At 45.8% G+C, this 19694-nt stretch overlaps 1 protein-coding gene across 1 annotated transcript in view; it reads left to right on the top strand.

Moving 5' to 3' along the window:
* Positions 1-19694, top strand: part of snx27a (sorting nexin 27a) — a 33743-nt gene that overhangs the window by 6845 nt on the left and 7204 nt on the right. The window contains 7 exon segments of the mRNA XM_062528949.1: positions 2700-2931; positions 8087-8279; positions 9154-9218; positions 9993-10097; positions 10273-10351; positions 13492-13655; positions 16659-16748. Of these exon segments, the coding sequence (XP_062384933.1) occupies positions 2700-2931; positions 8087-8279; positions 9154-9218; positions 9993-10097; positions 10273-10351; positions 13492-13655; positions 16659-16748 (928 nt within the window).

Raw genomic sequence — 19694 nt, 5'->3', positions numbered from 1 at the left:
GTTGCTTTGCTTACGGCTCACTTTTACTCGCCACACACCTTTGGAGTGCAAGGTCTCTCCCTCCACTGTTTTTCTTTCTTTCCTTCTTTCTATCAATCCTTCTTTTTCACTCCCCCCCCCCCCCCCCTGCTTTGGACTGCAAGGTCTGCAAGGCCCCCCCCCTCGTTAACTGACCATAACTCTCTTTTTTTGCTGATCAGTATACTTGTTCTCTCTCTTTCTCCTCTATACTTGTTGACCCTTCCCGTTCCGTTTTCTCTCCGGCAATTCCACAGAGCCTCATGACGTGTGGTGTGTGTGTGTGTGTGTGTGTGTGTGTGTGTGTGTGGGGGGGGGAGTGGTGGGTATGAGTGTGACACATTAACCAGCTCATGTGCTGAGTGGAAGAGGAACTGAGGCTCTGAGGCAAGTTGGTAAGCGCGTGTGTGTGTGTGTGTGTGTGTGCTCATTCCAGTGCCCACCAGCAGCACTTTTTGTCTTTCTCTTTCGCTCTAGTTTTCTCTCTCGTCCTTTGTCCCTTGTTTTCATTCAGTCCATCCATCTCTCTTTCAGTCCATCTTTCTCTCCTGATCTCCCCTTCCCTGACTGCTTCTCTCTCTCTCTCTCTCTCTCTCTATGCTTCTGCAATCAGTGCCAGGCCTGAGTGTCCAGCCAGTGGACGTTCTGTCCAATCCCCCCCCCCCAAACAGGAACTTGCAAAGAAAAGACTTTACCATGACCAGGATGTCAAAAGTTACTTTCCAAAAAGCGCAAAGGGGATAATCGGCTTGTTGTTGTGAGATGGCTAATCATGCTTTCCTACTGGCCCCACTAAGCGCTTTATTTGTTGTCTTTCTTGTATATTAGGTGGATATAGTAATGGACACTCACAGCAGCCAGTCCACCCTGCAGCGTATGGTGGGGTTAGTTCACAGTATGTGGGGGTGTCTGGCTGTGTTAAGGGTGGGGTGTGTGTGTGTAAGATGAGGTGAGTTTACAGTATGTGGGGGTGTCTGGCTGTGTTAAGGCTGTATGTGGCATGTCCATTTTGCGGTGTAATTTGCACACTGTTATTATATGGATTAGTTTGTGGGACAGTGTACAGTATGTGGGTGTACCTAGCTGTGTTGAGGGGTTGTGTGTGAGTGTGTCTTGGGGGGGGGGGGGGTAGTGTATAGTATGACAGTGTGTGGGTGTACCGGTACCTAGGTGTGTATCTCCCTTACATCATGTTCATTCATGAGTTATATGAGGCCAGAGTGCCAGTGGCCTTACGGTCACCTCTTCTCTTCTCCTCTCTCTCCCGGCCTCTTTCTCTTTCTCTACCCTTCTCTTTTTCTCTGGCTCTCTTTCTCTCTCTCTCTCTCTCTCTTTGTGTCTGTCACCTCTCTCTGCCACTCTCTGTCTCCTGCGCTCTCTGTCTATCCCTCACTCCTCTCTCTCCCACTCCCGTTGTATGTCTCTCTCTCTGTCTCTCTCTCTCTCTCTCTCTCTCTCTCTCTCTCTCTCTGGTCTCTCTCTGTCTCTCTGGTCTCTGTCACAGTGGCCACGCACACATCATGATTTTCCGCTCGTCTCGTCCGATGAATAAGTGATGATGGCGAGGCGGTGGCATATGGCAGCCGCTCCTCTCCACGCCAACCCACCTCCGTTTGGAAAGGGCAAACAACGCCACGGCCCGCCCCTTTTCTCTCTTCCTCTTCATTTCTCTTGTTCTTTTTCTTTGTTTGTTTCTTTCCTTCTTTCTTCCTTTCTTTCTCTGTCCTCCTTTTAAATCAAATTCAAATTTAAAATGCTTTATTGGCATGATGAGTAAGACATTCTTATTTGCCCTAGCCGTCATACAAAGTGTGGAGGGAACATGGAGGAATAAAACACAGAAAAAACTAGGTGTCTTAATCTATTACCTATCTAGGTAAGGCCAATTGACAGTAATAGTGTTAATATCTAAACACATGATGCAACAGCAACAATGTGGCAAGCTTTAACAGTGAGCTTTAATCTTGCTATTAGTTATTACTTTCAGTAGTAATCCCTGGCAGCGCTGACCTATAATTAGTAAAGTTGCTTTTGAAAACAAATAAACCTCCCTCTGCTTTTCGCTCTCTTTGCGGTTCCCGCTTCCCTGCCCTTCCCTGTTACCTATTGTCCCTCCCTCTCTGTCCCTTTCTCTCTTGGGTCTGTTTTTCTGTTTTTCTTTTTTTCTGTTTTTCTTTTGGCTGCTTTTCTACCCCCCCCCCCCCCCCCTTCTTTCTCTGTGCTGTGTCTATGTCATCACATAAACTCACATCATGGCGTTTGAAGAGTTGGGGTTTTGCGAGGTTGAAGATGATGGACATGCTGTTTTCTTGAATAAAATATAGGCTAGAGGGGCTTGCTCTCTTTAAAGCCGAGGCTGGAAGAACTGTCGGGAAGAATCTGAATGTTTTTCAATGGTGTTGGTGGTATGAAGGTGTCAACTGCCGGTTTAGTGTACGAGTGGGAAAACCTGATTTCCTCTCTCTCTCTCTCACTCACTCATCATTTCACAAGAATTTAACAGTTTTTGTTTTGGTTTCCTCCTTCCTCTTTCCCATCTCTCTCTCTCTCTCTCTTTCTATCTTCCCGATATCTTTCTCTCTCTCTCCCCCATATCTCTCTCTCTCTCTCTCTCTCTTCCTATCTCCCCATATCTCTCTCTCTCTCTCCCCCATATCTCTCTCTCTCTCTCTCTCTCTCAGGAATAGCGTGAGCGTGGAGGGGGCGACACACAAGCAGGTGGTGGACCTGATCCGGGCGGGGGAGCGCGAGCTGGTCCTGGCCGTGCTGTCGGTGCCGGCCCACGAGGTGGAGGGGCTGGAGCCCGGCGAGGAGGGCGGCACCCCCCCCAGCTACGACTACAGCGACCGGCAGGCCGTGCCCATCTCCATCCCCTCCTACAAACACGTGGAGCAGCACACGGAGAGGTTTGTGGTGAGTGTCGTCGCACAGAGCCACCGAACGCTGAATTTACAGCACATGATGATGATTAATAAGTAAGTAATGGATAACGTATAGAACGTGAGTCATTATTGGGAAAATAAGTGAATTCACATCTCATGATGATGATAATAAGTAAGGATATTAATGTAGTGAACGCTGGTTATCATCGGGAAAATAAGTCCCGACAGGACGACCAGGACACCGAGAGGTTTGTGGTGAGTGATTGAGTGAGTGTCGCACAGAGCTAGGCTTTGAGAACCCTGCCTGACGTGCAGCTCGGGCTGGAAACCTGCACATCTATCCCCCCTGCTTCCTGTCCACGACCTTTAGGTCCAATCACAAACTAGCTTATCCAAAAGACGCACCGGATCGTTGGTCCGATTGGTTGAAGGACTGTCCAAGCACACGGAGTCATTTGAACGATGCCCATTGGTCACTCCTCTTGTGCAGTAGAAATAAAGCGCAGACTCCCCAGACTAATGTTCAATCTTAAAAGATTGAGTTTAGTATGGCGATCGCCAGACTAGCACAGAGCCACAAAATGATGATATGTATGGGATAACGTATGGAACGTCGACCATTATCTGGAAAATAAGTTCTGACAGGTTGGCCAAGGACCCAGACGTGCCAGCTTGCTTGCTTCGTCCTGAAGGGACTTATTTGACCGGACTACTTGGGGAGTGATATAAAAGACATGAGTAAGAAGCACAAAACCCATTTGCCTTGTCAGCGGTTTATTATACTTAGCGACGGTCTGTCATCGAGCAATAGCAGACATCTGGCCCATTCAAGTGAATGGAGCATTCAGCAGCAGCCGTGTAATAATAGTAGCTAAGATGGCGTCCTGACAGCGTCCAAGCGAGCGACTGTCTTGTAGCGTTAAAGGCTCTCTGTCTACACTGAATCCGTCAAATGTGATCCTTCTATTCAGTCGTATTTCTCAATATTCCTCAAAATAGCAGAGCAACGTAAGCAACAGAAAGATAATAGAAACATGGTGTCCGACAACATTTCTGCTCAGAACATTGCGTTGCATTGGGCTGCACAGCAGAGCATGACACTTGTCGCACACTGTCAGGACGCTCCAATTGAAAACAATGTAATTAAACTGATTTAATCGCTAATGTTCCCTTGCGTCTCATCTAGTTAGGATAATTAGTAATAACAACTCCTAACGAGCTGTAACCACTGGAAGTTGAAGTGAGCCATGACTAGGAGGTGATTTTTTTTATTGTTTTCTTCCGGAATAGCGGCATGTGCCCTGACGACGAGTCACTGAAGGAAACGTCTGACTGATAAGGTCCAATCAGGGAGGGAGTGTGGGTTTTATTGTTGTCAGTTGTTGTGGATTCCCACGTGCACAATAGAAAGCAAAGTCAGAGTTTTCAAATGAAAACGAGGCTGACGAGCGTTTCATATTATTCAGATTATTCTGCTTCAGGGGCTCAAGTAGTGTAGAGGCGTAAATGTAACAAATGACTAGAAACATGAATCAGGAATGGTGTGGACGGAGAGAGTAGACCAAAGGGCAGTATCTTGCAACAATAGCAGAATTGAAACCAAGTGAGTCAAGCCACTCAGAACACTCTGTTCATCCTTGGTCCATGCTACGTGTTTCCAACAAGCTTCGTTGAAAATTAGTAGGTTTTTTTTGCATAATCCCAGACCATTTTTATGTAACCGCAGACAAACAGACCGATGAACTGCACTGAAAAACAACGTGATGATACTCTTTATTCAAAGCACCTTTCAGGACACCCAAGGGTACTTAACATACATTTATAGACCCTGTTTACGTAGAGGAACTAAAAAAACTAAATGAGCAGTGAGAACACATCAGACAGACTGAAGAGATGTAGAATTTTAACATCAGCAATAGATGCACAGTGTCCAGATGTGGGAGGAAGGAGATTTACATACAGACATACATACATACATAAATGCATACATGCATATATACACATTTTCATATCATTAAGCTGACTCTTCTATCTAAAGCTGCACCTGCATAAGTCCATTTATGTTACGTTATGTTACATCCAAAGTGATCTATATGGTATAGGACAAATTAGGGGTGTAATGGTACACAAAAATCACAATTCAGTAAGTGCCTTGGTCTTGAAATCACAATTCGGTTCATTTTCGGTACAGTAAATCTGTTAAGTACTGCTAGTCTGACATTCACTAACAATATTGCTGATACTCAACACATCTAAGCCGGAATAGGGTTTTGAAAAAGGCGTCAAATGTGTTCAGGCATTAATTGACTAAACTGAGATATGGTCTGGCACTTAACATGTTTGTGTGGGAACTCAACTTTGAAACTTGGTCCACACACACACACACACACACACACACACACACACACACACAAAAAAAAGCCCTCTGTTGAAGACTGCATTCAGTACACATCCTGTCCCTAAGTGGTTCAGTACAAATACCTGTGCCTTTACACCCCTAGTGCAGATATGTATTTCCATCTGCAAGCCCAGTGTGATGCTTTATTTTGCCCCTGTAAGTATGCGAGGCTCCACAAGGATCCGAGCGATAACAACTTCATCATCGCAGCCACATGACTGTGCGGACATCTGTGCGCTCTCCAATGTTTTGCGACCTTGCCGAGTCACGCTCGTCCACTACGCCACAAGGCCACCAACTGCCCATGGATGGACTCCAAGTGGACTAGAAACTATATTAAGAACAACCACAGGTCCACGGTGTCCCCAGCTTTTCCCACGCGCGCGTCAACAAGCGAGTATAATCGAGGCCTAAGCGTTCTCTCCGGGCACGTGTGCCCTCGGCACGGCGCAGCGCTCAAGCTCCTCCGTCATCAGCTGGCATCCTCGCTTGTTGACACACTTTGTTGAGGCGTCACCGTTTCAATCGAAGCAAGGGTCAGCTTTTAAGGCGGCGCTTGAGGAGCTAACTAATGCTAGGCTAATGCCAGAGTTCTCCCTCATGTGGTGGAAGGGCTGCGTTCCCTGTCCTCAGTAAGTGGGTCAGGGCTTTATTGTCGGCAGGGCTTTATCTGTTTTGGCTCCGTGTCTCCTCCCAGGGATTTGGTCATATGGACGATTTGACTATGCCAACACGTTCGCCAAGCACCCGTGTTGTGTGGTCAGTCACGTATTCCGAGTTTCAAACAAATGAAGTAAAATCGAGATATCTTACAGTATCGCCTCCTGGGACGAGAGAGGACTGACTCATCATTTATTTTATTTATTCAAGGTTTTACATGGATGAATGCATGCAGTGAGTGAAAGTGACTTCCAATGGGTTAACAGTGTGTTTTAAACTCGGGTGGAGTCTTGACTCTCAGGAGCCTCATGGCGGCACTGCCCTCATGGGGGGCCTCTCTCATTCGTCTTTTTATATATCCTCCCTTCCTTCCTTCCTCGGTCCTCGTTCCCACTGATCTAGATAAAGAATGATGGGTCGGCAACAATGGGATAGTCTATCCAGTGATCTTTATAGATCAGTGGGAACGAGCCTGCTGGACCGAGGATCAAGGAGAGAGGTTGAGAAGGCCAATAAGTCCCTGTGTACTTTATTTAGAGGGATCTGTTATTCAACTAATGTATTAACTGCAGCTATTAGATGTACAGTGTAGCCTATCACTAACACCTCCTTCCCAACTTCCAGTTCTGTAACATTAGACTGCCTCTTTTCCTCTGTATGGGCTCCTATGCTGTGAAATCCCCGCGCTGGACTCACGTATATCAGATTACTCACGGTGTTACGGCGAACCTCATTAAAATGGTCTAACCTATAGTGCGCAGGACAAAATGTGCTTCTGACTCACTGAAGCACTGAAGCACTGAGGCCCCTCTAAAGCTCCACTTTAGTCGAGGTGCTTTTCACTCTCACCAGCTTTATAGCCATTAATGAGTTTCATTTACCTTCACTGATTCACGCCCGAGGAAGGCTAATTGCGACTGCGTGTAGCTCTTTTTGAACTTTTTAGTATAATTTCCCCTGGTTTCATTAAGAGGCTTGAATCATATGCATAGGCTGTAACCTTTGCAGAACTTATTTTGTGAAGGCCGTACGGCTTAGCTGGCCTCGTCGATGTGCCTTTTCTGTGGATTTAAATGGAGGCGAGAGAGCTGGAGCTTTGCAGCTGGAGCTGGACGGCAGGATTCTGCTGAAGAGCAACACCTGCAGCAGTGACCTACCTCCTCTGTGGATGAGTCACCTCTCTCAGATCAGTGTGTGTGTGTCACTGCTAGTGTGTGTGTGTGTGTGTGTGTGTGTGTGTCTCTCTCTCTCTCAAATTCAAATTCAAATTCAAAGGAGATTTATTAGCATGACTGTTGGGCACAGTGTTGCCAAAGCTAGTGTTACAGATAGCACAGTAGAATCACACTCTCTCTCTGTCTCTCTCTTTTTCTCTTTTTCTCTTTCTCTGTCTGCATCTATCTCCCTGTCTTTTTTTCTATATAGAAGCCAAAGTACATAGTTGGTTATTAACTATTAAGTTAATAGCGTTGCAGTTTGTTTTCATCAGCTGACTTTGTGTAGAGTAAACATGTATTGCAAAGATACATTACTAGACAGGTCAGCCTCAAATCTTCCTTTGACCTCAAAACTTCAGGTGAATTCCAAAGACTGCAAAAAAGCAGAAATGGAAATGTAGTATTTTTTGAAGACACAGGTGCCCATCATCAATCATTGCACATCATTGCATAATAGTACACATATTGCGAGTATAGTCATATCTACACATTGTAATCCTACACGTTGGCATTTTACATTCGAACTGCAGTGTATTCAATGCTGGTATTTATTTCTGATACACACAGCAGAGGCGTTAAATTCCTAGTGCTATAGGTGGGGGATTTCGCACTGTGGCTAATCAACAACCAAGCCTATTTGCCATCAAAAACAAAATCACCAACAAAACAAGCTTTGTGGGCAAAGACCATCAGCAACAGAACCGTTTTCAAGGGCATGTCACTGGGGTTATCAAGCAGACCCTTTCAGTCATTTGTGTTTCCTACTCTGTAGCTCTGTAGCTCTACTTTGTGTTTTGTAATTTGCATATGATTACGACAAGATGTCTTTTCTCTTTTTCTCTATCCTACGCACTAACTAATTCCCTTTCTCCCTCTTTCTCCCACTCTCTCTCTCCTGCCGCTCTGCGCAGGTGTATAATGTGTACATGTCAGGCAGGCAGCTGTGCTCGAAGCGCTACCGCGAGTTTGCCATCCTGCACCAGAACCTCAAGAGGGAGTTCAGCAACTTCAACTTCCCCAAGCTGCCCGGCAAGTGGCCCTTCTCCCTGTCCGAGCAACAGCTGGACGCACGCAGGAGAGGTCTGGAGGAGTACCTGGAGAGAGGTGCGTGTGTGTGTGTTTGTATGCATGCGTGTGCGTGCGTGCGCTTGCGCGTGTTTGTGTGCACGTGTTTACGCGTGCGTGTGTGTACGTGTGTGCCTTCTCCCTGTCTCGAGCATCAGCTTAACAAGCACCAAAGGAGAGGGACTTGGAGGAGTATGGAGAGAGAAACTGGATGTGTGTGTGTGTGTGTGTGTGTGTGTTTGTGGGGTGGGAGAGGTGAAGAAGGGATGAAAGAGGAGATAATGATAGAAAAGAAAATTATAGGATGGAGGGAACGGAAGAAAGAGAAAGAAGGAATGACCGTAATAATGTATGAATGAAAGCAAAAGGAAATGATGAATAACAGCAAAAAGAAAAAATGAAGGAGTGAGATGAAGGAGTGAGGGAGAGATTAAAGGAAAGGAGGATGAAACGGAAGAGATGATGATGAAAAAAGGAGACGAATAAAGACACCTGACCGAATGAAAGGAGAGCAGAAAGAGAGAAGGAAAGGATGAAGGTCAAATGAATGAATGAAAGCAGACAGAAATCAAGAATAAATGAATGATGGCAAAAAGAGTAAATGTGTGACAGACACAAGTGAGAGAAGAGAGAGAATAAATGAAAGAAGTCAAAAAGAGGAGTGGAACCCAGGCTGTGAAGAGGAACCCAGGGTGTGAATTAACATGGAGCGGCTATGTGCGCCGTAACATTTCCAGCTAACCTGTTCTGCAGTGACGCATACTATCAGAAAACCACAGCTCAGATAGGAGACCTGTTAAGTGCCTCTCTCTTTGTCCGATCCTGTCTTTCTAATTTCCTTTCCGTCTGTGTCTGTCTGTCCGTCCCCCCCCCGTCCCCCCCCCTCTCTCTCTCTCTCTCTCTCTCTCTGTAGTGTGTTCCGTGCGGGTGATCGGCGAGTGTGATATCATGCAGGAGTTCCTGACTGAATCAGATGAGGTAAGATGTGGCCAAGCTGCGGTGGGGGGGGTCGATGCTGCTCTGCGGTGTTTCCCAACGTGGTGCGGCTAACGCTATCGCTAGCTGCATTATCTGCCACGTTCATCAAATGTGTGTACAGCGGCGTGAGGCCATGCACGAGTGAATCTGGTGTCCACACATGTGAGCCAACAGATGCTATCAGTGCGTGTGTGTGTGAACAGAAGAGGAAGAGAAAGAGAGAGATAGAGAGAGAGAGAGAGAGATAGAGAGAGTCATGTCACAGTCATGAGCTCTGCCACCATTAAACTGTGGGCATGTTGTCAGCTTGATCTGTTTCAGATCTATGAAACCTGTTCTGTTTAGCTCAACTTCTTCAGTTTATCTCTCGGCATTGTTATGTCACAAAGGGCTAGCACATGATCAACGGTGCATGATAAAGGAACACTGTTTATCTTTTTGGAATTAGCCGACGCTTTTGTCCAAAGCGACTTATAGTGGAACATTATATGAACTTAAAACAATAGTTTCAAATTAAGTTCAAAAGTACATTTAAGTACCTAATTTTGCCTAAAATTGAAAAGACTACATCTTTCCTACACATTTGTGTGTGTGTGTGTGTGTGTGTGTGTGTGTGTGTGTGTGTGTGTGTGTGTGTGTGTGTGTGTGTGTGTGTGTGTGTGTGTGTGTGTGTGTGTGTGTGTGTGTGTGTGTGTGTGTGTGTGTGTGTGTGTGTGTGTGTGTGTGTGTGTGTGTGTGTGTGTGTGTGTGTGTGTGTGTGTGTGTGTGTGTTAGAACTACAACGGCGTGGCAGATGTGGAGTTACGTATTGCCCTGCCAGATAAGACAACCATCTCCGTTCGGGTGCGCAAGAACAGCACAACTGACCAGGTGTACCAGGTACGGAACACACACACACACTACCTAATCACACGCTTACTTTTATGATGTGATTAGCGCATCAGCTAATAGTAACTCTTCCTCTTATTATGTGACGATCATATCAGCCAGTAGTAATTATCGTCTTTATTATGTGGGAATCGTATCGGCCAATAGCGCTCTTTCTTTTCCGCAGGCACTGGTGATGAAGGTGGGCATGGACAGCATCATGGCTAGCTACTTTGCCCTCTTTGAGGTCATCAACCATACTTTTGGTGAGTGGTACCGTAGTGCAGTAGCATATTCAATATGTGGTTCATAAAACCATTGTGCGTGCTATGTCAGAATAGTGCCGTGTTTGTGTGTGTGTATGAATAGTGCCCGGTTAGTGTGTGTGTGTGTGTGACCCTACAACAATTTCCCGAATATAAGCCGCATTGTGTACAAGCCGCAGGACAGTGTTTTATGCAAGTTAAAAGAAACAAAAGCATAGTTACACCATATTAACTGCCCCCCTGTATTAACCTCAGAGCTGAACAAATTTTGCAAAATCAATGTCTAAGACGCGGCTAATAGTCGGGAAATTACGGTAAGTGTGTAAATGCAGTCTCTATGTGTAAATGTAGTCTCTGTAAGTATAAGTGTAGTCTCTACTTTTTGTGGTGTAGCCACTGTATTCTCCCTCTCTCGATTGCCAAAAACAAATGTGTCCATTTGGAGACAATAAAGTCTAATCTGTTCTCTAGTGGTTAGTTTACCACATGTCTATGTTTTATAGCCTGATATTAAGCTGTCTGGTGGCTAAAGTTGACATACTCAATAAATTACGGTAAACCGAAATAGCACAAAGACACACACACACACACACACATACGGCCATACACATGTTTCAACCGATCATGTCATGAGAAAAGGGAAGAATTACATTGTTATTGATTGTTTGCTTCAGGGTGTTTTTCAGTGTCATATTTCAAATGTTTGGGAATCCTGAAATACCTGGGGTGTGTTCAGAATGACAAGCAAACGCAAATGTATTTCGATAGCTTTGAGTTTACTGTGAACATTTTCATATGCACACAAACTAATCATTTGAGAAGGTAGTTCTCTGCAAACAAGTCGCTGGACTTTGGAATTGGCATTTTAACAATTCGACAACCATTTTCAATCTGAACAGTAGAATGTTTTATAAAAGAAAAAGAACTTGTTTGCCTGTGAGTGCGAACATTTACATACGCACACAAACCGTCTGAGAGGGTAGTCCTCTGAAAACAAACATGGTCGCTGGATTTAGGAGTTGCCATTTGAAATGTTTTCAGAGGAACGTTCAAAGAAAGCTTTTTTTGTTAACAATATACTAAACCAAAAGTTACATGGAACCGAGTTTGCCTCGGTTTGCCCTCAGGGATATGAGTTTAGCTGAGTTGTATGAGTTTATTTGCAAATCTTATGTCAGTGAACTAGCACTTGCTTTTAAGCAGCCTGCTTTACGATCTGCACCACCTTATCGGAGGTGCACACGAGGCAACGGCACAGGGCTCGGAGGGGGTACGAGGCTACTCGGAGCTCTGTGGGGCTGTGCTGTCGAATCAACGCAGAAGCATTACAGGCTCGTTATACTCGCCATTCCCGACCTGTCGTGTGACAATGTGACGTCACAGGGAACGCTGTAACTATTTAAACTTGCGCGTGATGGTCGCTGTGTAGTGGTGTAGAGTGCTACACCCCCCCTCCACCTCCACCCCCCCAACCCTACCCCAGTCCTGCAACCCCCCTCTACCTTTAATTCCACCCCCACCCCCAAATCCTCCCTTTACGTCTCCTAACAGTGCTGCAATCCACCCCCAAAACCTCCCTATACATCTCCTAACAGTGCTGCACTCCCCCCCCCACCCCCAAAACCTCCCTATACATCTCCTAAAAGTGCTGCACTCCCCCCCCCCCCCACCCACCCCCAAAACCTCCCTATACATCTCCTAACAGTGCTGCACTCCCCCCCCCCCCCCCCCCCAAAACCTCCCTATACATCTCCTAACAGTGCTGCACTCCCCCCTCCACCCCCACCTCCAAAACCTCCCTTTACATCTCCTGAGAGTGCCCCCCCCCCCTCCAGTAGTCTGGGCTATTAGTCATTAGGCAGATGCTGGGGTCCAGCTGCCTGCTCCAGGTGCTGCTGCTGCTGGCTGCTGTGGGGCCCCGCTGGCTCCAGCTGTGCTGAAGCATCTCAGCAGGGCTGCTGCGGTCAGCCTCTTCATCTGCCGTCGCTGAGCTAAATCACCCTCCAGAGCCCAACCAACACCACTGCCCCAGCACACATGTATATATATATACATACGTCTATATATACAGCCAGCCAGGGAGATACTGGGGAGAAATATCTCTCGCTCTCTTCTCCTCTCTTCTCTTTTCTTTTCTTCTCCTCTCTTCTCTTCTCCTCTTTTCTCTCTTCTCCTCTTCTCTTCTCTGCTCCTCTTTTTTTCTTCTCCTCTCTCCTCTCTCTCCTCTCCTCTCCTCTTTTCCTCTCCTCTCCTCTATGCTCTCTTTAAGAAATGGAATTTAACAGGACGGCTACACCAGGCACATATCTGGAGTGTCTGCTGCACCAATGAGCTTCCACTCTAATCAATGGAATCTAGCGGCGCCAGATGTGACAGCGACACGTACGCTCTTCTTCTTCCTCTTACGCTGCACGAACGGAGAGATTTCCCTCGCGCACACGGTCCCACCGTTTCTCGCTCCTCAGTTCCTCATTACAGTTCTTGATGCCTTCCTGTGTAACTTAGCTACGAGTGCGGCCGGTCAGGGCGTTGGGGTGTGAGACTGGGTGTCTGCCTGGTGCTCTTCAGTTTAGAAGTCCAAATAGTTGGAAAAACTGCCTCAGATTTTCTTTTAAAAAAAAAAAAACTTTTTATCTGTTTCTCCTTCCCTCTCTCTCACTCTCACTCTCTCTCTCTCTCTCTCTCTCTCTCTCTCGTCATTTGGCTTGACGTCAAGAGGGAAGGCAACACCTAGTTGTGCAGCTAAGCTCAGACTGTGCTCTGGTGTTGAGGGTTCATGGTGTGTTCAGGAATGGATTGGAGTGCAACATTTGTCTGAAAGGGGTTGTAGATAGATAGATAGAGATAGTCTAGTAGGTAATGGAGATTGGCCTTGTATTCATCAGGCTGGTCTGTGACATTTAGTTCTGTCTCTAATGCTCTCTCTTTTTCTCTCTCTCTCTCATTCTTTCATTATCTGTATTCTCTTTCTTGCCCTCTTTCCCCCTTACTCTGTCTCATCATCTGTATTTTCTCTCTCTGTCTTTCTTTCTTTCTTTCTTCCATTCTCCCCCCTCTCCCTCTCTCCCTCTCTCTCTCCCTCTCTCGTTATCTATATTCTCTTTCTTCCCTTCCCTTCCCTTCTCTCTCTCTCTCTGTAGTGCGTAAGCTGGCCCCTAATGAGTTCCCCCATAAGCTGTATGTGCAGAACCTGACGTCAGCCGTGCCGGGCACCTGCCTGGCCCTCCGCAAGTGGCTCTTCAGCGTCCAGGAGGAGGAGCTGCTGCAGGACAACCCACTCGCCCTGCACTACTGCTTTCACCAGGTACACACACACACACACACAAGCACCTGAGCACACACACACAGCTTGTACGTGTACACACACACATACATACATACATACATACACACTCACAAATACATACATACACAGCTTGTGTGTACACACACACACACACACACACACACACACACACACACACACATACATATACACACAGTTTGTACAAATACACACACGTACACAGTTTGTGCCGACGCATACACAAAGTACACATTTGGACACCGCAACTACATTTCTTCTCGCTGCCACATTTATGTTAGTCAGGTGCATCTGAAACCAGGTTTTAACACCTTCGCTCTGCTCCCATGGGTCTGGTTACACACTGGTTCTTTGATCTGAACCACAGATTGTTTCTGTCGTCAACATAAATACTGTCAGCACACGTGGAGGAGGGGAGAGGAGAGGAGAGGAGAGTGCCTGGTTTGGCTGGTTTTGTTTTGTTTGTCTACAGCTGAGCTGAACAAAGAAACCTGTGACTGTCAGCAGGATAAAAATAGCAGAGCGGACACACACACACACACACACACACACACACACACACACACACACACACACACACACGATGTTGCTTTTGGTTTTCCACATTTTTATTTGACACACTCCCACTGCCAAAGTGACGTTGTTACATTCATCAACTTTGCGCAACGATCTTGTCTGCCTAGCACGCACCTCCACTAGAATGCTGTGATGTTCAACATTGTGCAACCTTCCTGTCTGCCACAAATGTTGCCATGCTGCCAGTGCCTGGAATGCAAGGAGCGCTTCTAATATGCCCACATTCGTGAACAATGTGGCTAATTTTGGCCGAGGCTTTTAGCCAAAGTGACTCGCGTTCTCAGTGTGAATGCTGTCGAAGCATTGAACCGTGACCTGGCTGTTGGGAGAACTTTGATTTACTGACTGAGCAAGAAGAACAAATTTCAAACATGCAGTGTTCTCTAAGCAGCAGATGTCCTTTGCTATACAATGGCATAGTGATTGTGCAACATGTAGTCTTCATACCTCTCATGGAACTGTGCTGTATTTGCCAAAAAGCTGGTTCAAGCCTCCTGTTTTCTTAAAGGTACACTATGCAGGTTCAGGTATTTAAAGGTACACTATGCAGGTTCAGGTATTTAAAGGTACACTATGCAGGTTTAGGTATTTAAAGGTACACTATGCAGGTTCAGGTATTTTTGGCGACTGTAGAGATCCCTCTAGAGTCGTGATGTTTTTATCTTACTCTGCTGTTGTAAATAGCAAACTTCTCTCAACTTATACCCCTAGTATAGTCTGGCTGTCACCATACTAAGCTCAATCCTTTAAGATTGACCATTTGTATGGGGAGGCTGTGCGTTGTGTCTACTGCACAAGAGGCGTGATCAATGGGCACAGTTTAAATGACTCTGTGCGCTCATAGTCCTTCTTCAACCAATCAGACCAACGATCCGGTACGTCTTTTGGATAAGCTAGTTTCTGATTGGAGCCAAAGGTTCTGGCAGAGAACAGAGGAGATAGATATGCAGGTTTCCAGCCTGAGCTGCTGGGCGAAATCCAAATTCGCAGGAAGTTCAGGCAGGGTTCACCCAGCCTACCCCTAGTACACAATGCAAATGCTTTTGTTGTAGAGGTGAGAGATTAACTAAAGGGCAAAAACTATCTCTAAAGAACTATATTTACTGACGAGGTAAGCTTCATGATTCTCGCAAGATTTGAGGTATTTGAGTGTATTGGAACCGGCTCGCCAAGGCTCTCGTGGTATATTTGTGTACCCAATCAGAATCTGAGTTTCATATCGAGGGGTCCTGTTTTGTTAAGTGAAAGGCGGCATGGATGTCTTTGCGATGCGGAGAGAGACCTGTGACATCAAGATGATGAAGAGACCTCTACCAACTTGCCTCCCATAAATTTAGAAAGAGTAAACGCTTTAGAGTGCTTTTCTCCTCTGTTTACGATCACAGAGGATCTAGTTTACTTGTCCAAGGAGTGAAGCGCACCTATTTTTCACTTGAGGAGGAGACTTCAATAGAACAGTGTCAGTCTCTGTATAAGCAATACCATGTCGCTTATATTTACATTGCACTCTGTATTTATGGTTTGTTGAGGTATCATTGCTCACACACACACACACACACAAGCAGACGCATGTAAACACTGCCAGCCCTGGGAGCATGCACACACACACACACACACACACACACACTCATCTTATACGCAATATCATATGTCCAAGCATTAAGAAGTGTATACATGCATATACTTTTGAGTCTCACATCTGCTCACACACTGCCAACGTGCCAAACGTGTACTGTCTTGCGCACACACACACACACACATGCGCGCATGCCCAGGCCCACACATTGTTCTATGCACCCCAGTCATACTTTATACACACACGCACACACACACGCACACACACGCATGCTGGGACAGGGTTAGAGTTAGCAGCGGTCACAAATCAAACTGAATCTGGGCTGGAGAGGGTAACGTTCTAGAACTGGATCTGGGTCAGAGAGGGTGAAGTTCTAGATCTGGGTTTGGGTCAGAGAGGGTGACGTTCTAGAACTGGGTTTGGGTCAAAGAGGGTGACGTTCTAGAACTGGGTTTGGGTCAAAGAGGGTGACGTTCTAGAACTGGGTTTGGGTCAGAGAGGGTGACGTTCGAGAACTGGGTTTGGGTCGGAGAGGGTGGCGTTCTAGATCTGGGTTTGGGTCAAAGAGGGTGACACTCTAGAACTGGGTTTTGGTTTGGAGAGGGTGGTGTTCTAGAACTGGGTTTGGGTCGGAGAGGGTGACGTTCTAGAACTATGTCTGGGTCGACTCAGCTGTGGACACTGCCCCAACGCTGTTACCCCGGAGCGGCTAGTTAGGCATCGGTGGCATAAATCCTGATTGTGTGTGTGTGTGGCAGGTTGTGTCAGTGTGGTGGAGCAGCATCAGCATCAGCTTCATCTCTCTCTCTCTCTCTCTCCTGTGCTGTTCCCCTCCTCTGTCTGTCCTCCAGGCACAAGACGACGTGAAGAAGGGCTTCATAAAGGCTGAGGATAAATCCTACCAGCTTCAGAAGCTCGCAGAACAGCGCAAGATGGCTATGGTAAGTCACGTTCACTTGCACTCTCTCTCTCTCTCTCTCTCTCTCTCTCTCTCTCTCTCTCTCTCTCTCTCTCTCTCTCTCTCTCTCTCTCTCTCTCTGCCCTCTGTCTCCCTCTATTTTTGTCCCTCCCCCTTTCAATCTCCCTATCAAAGGGCCATTTTGTCAGGTAGCTAAATGAAACAGCAGTGAAGTTTGCCTTAGCCTCAGGCAAGGATGAGACTTCATACTACTGTGCTCTTGGACTTCAAATATACTAGGTACAATGATGACCCAACTTCCACCTCTGTCCTGAACCTATCCGGGCTTGCTAGCACTTCATGTTCATAGCGACGTTGCATTTCAGTCCTTTTGATATCGAATGTTCCCATTCATTGTGAAGCCGAAATTCACTCAAGTGTCAGACTGTTGAGCCACTTAATAATAGGAAAACGTGACCTGGGGGTTTAGACCACCGTGAGACAAGTTAGTTTTACCCTACCGATGAGGATGAGGATGTGATTCAGCAGCTGTTTTTTTATTGAGGAAGGGTTTAATAGATGGAGGATGTGCGGTTGGATTGCAATAGTAGTGCTCTCTGGGCGGGGAATCAGGCCTGTGACCTTGGTGTGGTCAGCCGTCGGCCGGCAGACTCGGCTACCTACAAAAGCCCCTCATTCCTGACCTCCGACTCATTTCCTTGAGCTGGGAGGAGGCCTGCGGGCGTGTGTCTGGGCTCCTGAGTGTGAATGGAAGAAGGAGGGAGTGTGTCTGTGCTGCTGGCTACTTATAGATGGTGTGTGTGTGTGTGTGTGTGTGTGTGTGTGTGTGTGTGTGTGTGTGTGTGTGTGTGTGTGTGTGTGTGTGTGTGTGTGTGTGTGTGTGTGTGTGTGTGTGTGTGTGTGTGTGTGTGTGTGTGTGTGTGTGTGTGTGTGTGTGTGTGTGTGTGTGTCTTGATGGGTCTGTATTATGCAGTGTTTTAAATGATGAACTGTTTAAGTATTGCTGAGAGTTCGGACAACTCATCATGGGCGACATTGTTTAAGAGCAACCTCAAATGATTCTACAGTGTAAACCTATGGGGCAAATATGCTATGTTGAAATAAATCGCTTATTTTCACCATTAAAAGGCCTGTAAAGGTTAGTATCGACGTTTTTCAATATGTGAATGGCCCTCACAGAAATATCCCAGTATATATTTACCTCTCATATCTTAAATTGGCCTGTCAAATGCCCATTGTAGTGACCACTTCACCTTATCAGTCTCGGAGCAGTGTTTACCTTTCTTTTCTTCAGTTTCCCGAGCCAATAATAACTTAGTAGTAACCAAGGCAGAGTAGGGCCCTCTCCAGTCCAGCTTTGTTTAAGGTGTGTGTGTGTGTGTGTGCGTGTGCGTGTGCGTGTGCGTGTGCGTGTGCGTGTGCGTGTGCGTGTGCGTGTGCGTGTGCGTGTGTGCGTGTGGTCTATATTATGAAGTGAAAGCTGTTTTCGTTTTGGGATCCAAACCCTTGTCTCTTTGGATCCGACTCCCAAATTCCCACTACTGCTTGCCGCACTGTTTTTGTCTGAGATCTCTAGCTCCATGCCTTTATGTAGGTAGCCCTGTCATGTTCAGTGTTTGTCACCCCTAGAGGCAAAGCTGGGTATTGCTAATTCCAAGTGCTTGTAAGAAGCTAATACCTGTAAGAACACTGATGATAAGAATGTATCTGAAAATAAGATAGAAAATAAGTTATTAGAGAAGTTTAAGAGGGAAATTATAGAGGGACTTCCATGGATATTATTGCAGTCGAAATATTTCCCCTTATTCCCTGGGAGACTCTCACCAAAGTTAAAGGTGCGGTCCACAAATTCATCCCACAACACTGCACACAAAGACCCACATTCATCCCACAGTATTGCAATATACACAAATTCATCCCACAACACTCCACACAAATACGGTACACAGATTCATCCCTAGGGATGTAACGATTACCGGTGTGACGGTAAACCATGATAAAAATGTTGATGATAACAATTACCGCGTTCATTTCGAATATCATTATTATCACGGTTGATACTACGGTGTGGTAACCGCGTGTTTAATTCCTCCCAGCTTCATCCGAGCCTGCTTTTGACACAAGCTGGAAGGCTACTATGAAACAAAACTTTACCTTACTAATTCTGTTTTCTAATTGATGGATTTAACCATGATTCGGATAAGGCTACACCTGCTTTTAAAGGGCGCAACATTTTCACCCCAAAACATGCGCTGTATCATGTAGCCACTCTGCGTCTTTTTATGTAGGCCTACACGTTCACATTAAATCTAGGCTATTCCACTAACGTTATCAGGAGAATGCCGTAAAGTTTTATGTTGAGCGCTGGGTGTCACTCATTGGATATAACAGATATACCAAACTCCAAATCATAAGTTAAGCTATAAGCAGCCAACATTTCCAACCAAGGAAAAAGTGAGCACAATGCCACGGTAACCTACCTACAGTAGGCTGGAATTTAGTTCATTTAGGCCTACTGTAGTGTTTAATTCAATTTCCGAAAAAAGCTACACAGCCTATCGGCAATCTTTTACATCAAGGTAACTATCCCGTTAGCTCACGCGTCATGTCTATCATTAGGCTAATGTACAGTAGCCTAGTGCTCACCAAAATAACATTGCAAGACACTTATCTTTTCTATGATCCCAGCAATATTTTCTTTGACTTGTTAATTTTTTGAACATTCATTTTATTCAATGAAAACGGATATCCTTGAACTATGCGTGACTACTTTCCTCAAGAATGAAGGTTAATATAATTAGGCTACTTCACGTATCTCTTAAAGTGACAGGCTCTCAATTAGACCTACACAACACCCCTATAATGTCATTAAAGACAAGTGTAATAGTTTAAAAATCAATATGAAGTATTCAAATTACTGAATATTTTTAGCTATAAGTAATTATGCAATAGAAACAAGACAAGCCAT

Source organism: Sardina pilchardus, chromosome 24 (genome assembly GCF_963854185.1).
Source record: "Sardina pilchardus chromosome 24, fSarPil1.1, whole genome shotgun sequence".
Lineage (NCBI taxonomy): Eukaryota > Metazoa > Chordata > Actinopteri > Clupeiformes > Clupeidae > Sardina > Sardina pilchardus.
The sequence above is the reverse complement of the archived record's forward strand: the minus strand, read 5'-3'. Positions and strand labels throughout refer to the sequence as shown.